Below are 7,650 nucleotides of genomic sequence, written 5' to 3'. Positions count from 1 at the left end.
ATCTGACTCACTACTGCGGTAGATAACTGAAGACTAGAGACATTAACAGAGATTTATTATCGGTTGCGTTCAGAATTGAACTGTTTTTTATCGTCTTCATCGGTGGAGTTTGAGATTTATTGTTAGTTGTATTCAGAATTTCACGGTTTTATCGTCTTTTCGGTGGAGTTCAGCGTTATGGTGAGTACAATAATTATTAAAATAACTAGAGTTAAGCTAGTTATTCTTCCGTTAGGCTAAACGTTAACATGTCGCTCGCCGAACTGATCTTCCCAGCTTATAACGGACGCTTTGTCAGCTTGAGTATCTGTTTTGGCTGCTGTTTGCTGCTGTTTGTTGGTTATTCAACGGCTTTTAAACGTTGGTTGTTGAGTGAATTTTGAATGTTGTGAACGTTGGTGAAGTGTGTTTTGAACCGTCTAAACGTAACTTATACAGGTTGAACGTTGCTTTTTAACTAAACACGTTGTTTTTAACGTCTGTTTTGGTCGGCAAGCGACATGTCGATTGAGTCTTTTGCTATTTTGGGTGTTTTTTGCTATTTTTGTAACCTGAAGACGTTATGAATCTCTTAAACCTCAAGTGAATTTTTAACTATGGGTTTTTGTAACGGTTTATTGTTTCTGATTTTGAGTTCAGCGTTATGGTGAATACAATAATTATGAAAAATAACTAGAGTTAAGCTTGTTTTTCTCCCGTCAGGCTAAACGTTAACATTATGGTGTTGGTGTCGCTCGCCGAACTGAGCTTATAACGGACGCTTTGTCAGCTTGATTATCTGTTCTCTGCTGGTCGACAAGCGACGTGCATTAAGTTTGAGTCTTTTGTTTTGTGGTTTGTGGCTTATTTGACTTTATTTTATTGTGTCCGTGCAGTTTTGGCTGCTGTTGGTTGTTCAAAGGCTTTTAAACGTTGGTTGTTGAGTGAATTTTGAATGTTGGTGAAGTCTGTTTTGAACCTTCTAAACGTAAAGTGCAGGTTGAACGTTGCTTTTTAACTAACGGGTGTTTGTAACTGTTTTTGTTTCTGATTTTGAATGTTTCCTGAACAGTGGATGAACGTGGAGATGGAGAACCCTGCACACATGGGGAAGACCAACCTAGCTGGTCCAAAGAGAGCTGCTCTTGGAGACCTGTCCAACTTTGCCAACAAGGCTTCTAACACCAAGGTAATATTTAAACCCCTGATTCTCAACATTTACAATTTCACAGACCCCAATTTGATACTTTTTTTCCAGACCCCTACACTGAAAAATCCCTTTGTTAATTTAAACTGACTGTCAATTTAAACAAATTACATTGTTTACATTTAGTTGTTTTAGTTGAGTTGCATACCTCTAATTTAAGGTTCCCTTTGTACACTCTCAGTTCAAGACAGTACAACAGGACAAGGCCCTGGATGTCATCTACACAAGAATGATACAGATGATCCCTGATGTATCGTGCGTGGACGTGGACCACATCAGAAACGTGGACCTCCCGAGAGTCGCGGACAAGGTCAGGGAGAGAATGATGAGGCTGGCTGGGCACTGTACCAGGCACCTGAAACTGATGGCCAACAAGCTGACACAAGGCACAGCAAGGAGGGGAGAGAGGCGCACCACCTATGTAGACACACTGCAGCGTGACAGCAGAGCTAACAACACTGCAGAGCGCCTGATGCTGGACAGGAAGGTGTGGAGAGCATCCATCCTGGAATCCCGAGTAAGTTTTTGCTAGTCTGCACTGTGGCACTGCATATCATCGCTGTCGGGTTGAAACATTCTCCATATTTCAATGTTTTATATAAATTAATGCCCTATGTTGTTGTGTCATGCAAAAGGAGCCGTGACTCGACTAGTCACAACGCGTTGTGAGCTTGTAGATTTGCTCATTTGGAAGATAGTGAAACCCATTTAGACCTGAGGCCGATTTGTTTATTAAAAAAAACGGCCTCTAAATCCTAACCTTCTGAAAAACCTCAATTCTTTATTAAAAAAAAAACGTAACCCTAAAACTAAACAAGTTTATAAATATTTAACCAATGACAAGTATTAACAAGAGTTTGTGACTAAATAATAACTACATTGGATCCATTGGAATTGGTTATTTTTTCCATTTCCTCAAAAGTAACAGTTATGGACATGCAAGGTTTCCACCCGACAGTGACGATATACACTCAGAGTTACAGACCTGTAAGGGTCCATTTGGACCCCTGGTGGTCTCTGGACCTGATGTTCAGAACCAGTGATTTTAACTATATACAAGATACAAATTACCTACAGTTTAACTTCATAGAAGAACGTGTTTTGAATGTTTTATTTTTTTCTCCTTCTCAGAGGACTGGAGCAGCCAGAGTTGAGGCACCTCCTCAAGTGTCTCCCTCCACTGGTCCGGAACAAGCTGCAGATGTTTCCATGAAGGAGGAAGAGGAGCTGTTCTGGCTGGCCTTCCCTGACCCACTCACAGTAGAGGACATTGATGCAGGAGACTCGCAGATGACCCACCTATGTTCTGAATATGTGAAAGACATATATGCACATCTAATGGATCTAGAGGTACGTGACGCCAGAGGCATGTTTTTTTACTGCATGAGGTGACAAGGGTTGTCATACAATCATGACTTTTTACTTGACGATTCATTGTCATACAAATTATGGCGATTTAATTGTGTTTTTCCATTGAACATTGGAACATAAATTATGTTTATCTATTTGGCTTTTAGGCTTTGTAAACAAAAATTGCACTGGGCAGATTTGACAAATAATTTAAATATGCAAAGAAATGACTGACAAGGACCTCTACCAATAATTAAAATAAATAATGTGCTATGGCCATAATAGGCCATATTTAATAATTTCATACTGAAAATGTGTAAAAAGAAATTGTGGAAATAGACAAGCTTACAACGCGGTGCGACGCATAGTGAGCTTGTAGACCTATTTACACTATTTTTGAACATGTATGAACATTTTTGAACATGAAACTGATTATGACGACAATGCAAAATAATTGCAATCGTGCGATTATGTAATAATTGTGACAGGCCTAGATGTGACCTGGTGTCTTGCAGCAATGTAATGAAGTATTTTGTTTGTACAGGTAAAGCAGGCTGTGCGACCCGGGTACTTGAAGGGCTGCGACATAACGGCACACATGCGAGCTGTCCTAATCAACTGGCTGATCCAGGTTCATTCCAGTTTCCAGCTGCGGCAGGAGACACTCTATCTCACAGTTGCCATCTTGGATCGTTTTCTGCAAGTAAGGGCAACTTACAAATTTGTTTGCCATTTGATCTGCTCTTGTCTTTCTTTCTTTTCTTTTCCCTTTCTTTTTTTTAATTAGCTGTTGTGATGTATTACAGGTTCGGTCAGTTTCACCAAAGAAGCTCCAGCTTGTTGGTGTCGCTGCCATGCTGCTGGCCTCAAAGTATGAGGAGATATATGCCCCAGGGATCCAGGACTTTGCCTACATCACAGACAACACCTTCACAACCACTCAGATCAAACAGATGGAGCGGGTGGTGTTGAGGTCTCTCAACTTTGAGCTGGGATTCCCGCTGCCTTTGCACTTCCTCAGGAGAGCATCCAAGGCTGCAAGCGTGAGTCACTGTTCACACAATCTGGGAACCCATCGCCAACTGAAAATGAAAAACAGCGCCCTCTGCTGTTTGTTCTATGTCTGTTGGCTCTGGGGGGACGATAACGTAACACCAGAGCACAGGGAAACCGGTGTTTGTGATGCGCCTTCAGCGCATCACTTCCGGTTGGTGCGCCAATGTTTTCATTCCCACTAACAATATTTCTACACGGAACACTAACACCACTTCTCCCAGAGAACATGGATCGTTTTGGTTATAAGCCCACTTGTTTCTATGATGAAAGAGTAAGTTAAAATGTGAATATATTTCCGTGGTTTTGTCTGCTCCGCGGACGCTATTGTTAAATTAGTTTCGGTTTGTTTCGAGGGGGAAAGATCGACGGACATGTGAATCCCGCCCACTACATTTGATTGGGTAAAGCGCGGCCTGCTTCCTGATCTGAAGGCACGCCCACTTGTAGCCCAGTGTGTACATGTTACGACGAGCCTTCACGACAGATTCTCACGCAGTGCAGAATCTGTTCTTGAGAGATTACTGTTCACATGGTTCACTAACATACAAGGTGTAGTGATCAGACTTGACCCTCTGCCCCAAGGCTTTGTCCAGACTGCATCTGATCTTTAGGACTGACTGTCAACACTTATCGCCGTTAACCTTATAACGTTATTGGCAAGTGGTTAATTTGGATTTGTGTAGAAAATAGCACAATTTGACATGTTAGCTTGTGGATCGTCTATTTCCCACGAGCGCCATGGTCGTTCGCAGTGTCAATGTTCAGACTAAAACACGCAGATTTGAATATTTCAATCCACCCCCAAAAAATTGTGGACATTCTTATTTCCATGAGGGTTTATGCTGTTCAGACTTGATGAAACAACTCTGATTTCCAATCTGGTTAGGACAATTATCAGATTTGGGCTGACGGTGTGAACATAGCCTAAATGAACATAAGTGGTGACTGGTCAAATGGTGGTTAAAATAAAGCATGTAGCAGAGTATTTTAAATTGTATATGCAAGCAGGCTTTTTAATAGTGTTGTTTGTTTGTTCTAGTGTACTGTGGAGAGACACATGCTGGCCAAGTATCTGATGGAGTTGACACTCCTTGACTACGACATGGTTCACTACCGGCCCTCTGAGATTGCTGCTGCTTCACTGTGCCTCTCTCAGCTGCTGCTGGGTGGCCTGCCATGGGTGAGTTCAATAGAATCAATGTATATGTTGGCTTATTAGTACAGATGGCTAGCTTGACATTTTGTCTTTTGATTCAAGTCTGTTTTCCTTTCCTACAGAGCAGTATTGCACCACATATGATGATCCTAATTATTGTTTTTCATGTGTTGCAGACTCCTACAGAGCAGCATTACACCTCATACGACGAGGCTCACCTGAAGCCCATAATGCAGCACATCAGTAAGAATGTCGTTAACGCCAACGAGGGGAAAACAAAGTTCCAGGTGAGTTGGCAAACGAAGGCATTTGGAAGTTGATGGAGTAAGATGTGGATGTTTTAATAGATGAATACTCATGCTAAGATTCCCTCTTCACTAGTATAAATGGAGGTTAGATAGCATGTTATTTAGACAGATGCTAGGTTCATTTGTTTACCTTGCATCCTATAGTTTCAATGTACAGATCATTTATATCATATTGTTTAGACTGATGCTAGCTTCTTAGTTTACCTATCCTGTCTTGATCCTATATTACTGAGACACTACACTGTCTCTGCATGTGATGTACAGTATGTGTTTACCTGGCTTAATTGCTTACTGTAAATTGCTCTGGATAAAGAGCGTCTGCTTAATGCCTAAATTGTAATTGTAAATTGTAGTACAGTATAATGGAGTAAGATAGGGATGTTTGCATAGATGAATAGTGAATACTAATATGTTCCCTCTCCACTAGGTTAGTATAATATAATGGAGTGAGATAAGGATGCCTAAATAGATGAATACTAATGCTAGTTTTCCCTCTCCTCCACTAGGCCGTCAGGATGAAGTACACAGGGAGCAAGCTGATGAACGTCACTCGCCTGTCTGAGCTGCAGTCCTCCACTGTGAGGAGCCTGGCTGCTCCCCTGCTTGAGAACCATAAAGTTAAAAGTAATAGAGAGGGCACCGGAAATCCCCGCCCGTCCACTTGTATGGAGTTGCTCACCCAGCGCATACTCCCTTTTCACTCCTTCTTCCGGATTGGGAAATGTGACATGCTATTTGGGGCCTCTGTGACACGTTTTGCGTCATGGAGGTGACGCCTCTGTGCGCAACCCTGTGCGCAAGCTCGCAAGTCGAGCCCATTGGTCGAAACAGTTTTGTCAAACGTTTGTCTACTGTTTGTCTGTCAGCTTGTCATGTACATATTTGTTTGTTGTACATATTTGTTTGTTGTACATATTTGTTTGTTGTACATATTTGTTTGTTGTGCATATTTCTTTGTTGTGCAAAAACAAATGTAAATTGTGTTAATGTTCTGTGTACCATCAAGTATGTATATATGTAAATAGCAAAGGTCTCATATCCATGTACTTTTGTAAATATATATAAATGATGTAAATATCCATTAATGTAATAAATGATCAGTTTGAACCATGAGAATTGTTGGTCTGACTCTTGAATTGGAGGTCTAATCTCCTTTCAGTAGTATGGTAATGTTTATTATGTTGAAAATTAAAAGAAAGTTGTGGCATTAGGTCAGTGGTGGGATGCAATACACTAGCTTTTGTTACATTAGAATGCAAAATTAGGCTACATTAGGATATGATGTTTGGACAAATTCTGTTAGAATTTAATTCATTGTTAATGTTACAGTATTTATGATTTAACTAACTGCTTGCTCTGAGACGAGCCCTCTAAGTTCCTGTGTCTCTGTTTCTAATGGCCATCAGACAGTACAGTATATGTCCTGTTTATGGGTCACAGAGGTCATGGCAGGTAAAGGATATGCAACCAAATAGTAAACATTACATAATGGGCTAAACTCTACTCCCTAGCTGTCTACCTAGCTGTCCTGAATTATGTTATGCATGTCTTAAACTACATGTCTTAATACAGGTAGCTTACTTCAAGGTTACTGTATTTTGTCTCCCTTGGGAGAAATGTGTCTTATAATTCACTAGTGTTGCAACTTGCAGGTAAAGCATTCAATGAGCCTCAATGAGACCCCAACACACCCCTGGATCACAGTGCAAGAGGATGGAACAGTCCTTATGGCTCATTGCACCTGTAAGAAAAGCTTAGGAGAGGTGCGCTCTCATGCAGCAGCTTTAATGTATGCTGTGTTGGCTGCTATATTGATAAAAGATGAGCAGGCTTGCACCCAGGTGCCCCGTGCATGGAGTCAGCCCAGCATGGAGGCTGTCCGAGGTGTCCCATATGCAGAGATCTGCAACATCAGTTAGGTTGAAAGTACCAAAGTACAGTTACTCAATTACCGTACTTAAGTACAATATAAGGTACATACAGTGCCTTACTGGAGTATTTCCAATTTTCTAAACTTTTACTTCAACTCCACTACATCTCAGAGGCCAATATTGTACTTTTACTCACTACAATCATTTGAAAACTTTAGTTACTACAAAACATACATTAACCACGTCAACCCCATTTAAACTTTGCTTATTTGAAAATAGCAGATCTACAAGCTCACAACACGTGATGTGACGTGTTGCGAGCTTGTAGATTTGCCATTTTAGGCATAACTTGTGAAACACATTCTGTAAAATTTGTACTTTTACTTTCAGTACTCAAGTATATTTTAATGCAAATATTTTTGTACTTTTACTCAAGTATATTTTGAATACCAGACTTTTATCTGGAAGAGTGTATTGCTACATTGTGGTATTGGTACTTGTACAAGATGTGAGTACTTCTTCCACTGCGTACCAGCTATCATTTGTGTCCACACCAGATCTAGCCAGCAAATATATTACAAACGTTACATGAACTTCCAACATACTTCCTTGAGTATTGTAAACATGCCTAAACAAACCAGTTATTTATATTGCTCACATTTTTTTGTTTGTTGAAAAGACACATTTAAAATTATACATAGAAAAAAAAATCTATTAACCCAA

General features: G+C 40.4%; 1 protein-coding gene across 1 annotated transcript; it reads left to right on the top strand.

The window, feature by feature from the left end:
- Positions 1 to 248: 248 nt before the first annotated feature.
- LOC308095622 (G2/mitotic-specific cyclin-B2-like) lies at positions 249 to 6,975 on the top strand (the record flags this gene model as incomplete). The annotated part of the gene is made up of 10 exons (XM_080442673.1): positions 249 to 293; positions 1,052 to 1,168; positions 1,368 to 1,496; positions 2,318 to 2,536; positions 3,081 to 3,239; positions 3,343 to 3,579; positions 4,632 to 4,772; positions 4,925 to 5,035; positions 5,563 to 5,634; positions 6,709 to 6,975. 10 exons carry the CDS (start codon positions 249 to 251, stop codon positions 6,973 to 6,975), a joined length of 1,497 nt encoding a protein of 498 aa, XP_080298799.1.
- Positions 6,976 to 7,650: the final 675 nt, after the last annotated feature.

The sequence above is a fragment of the Gymnoscopelus braueri genome (genome assembly GCF_963280865.1).
Source record: "Gymnoscopelus braueri genome assembly, chromosome: 11".
NCBI lineage: Eukaryota > Metazoa > Chordata > Actinopteri > Myctophiformes > Myctophidae > Gymnoscopelus > Gymnoscopelus braueri.
The sequence above is the reverse complement of the archived record's forward strand: the minus strand, read 5'-3'. Positions and strand labels throughout refer to the sequence as shown.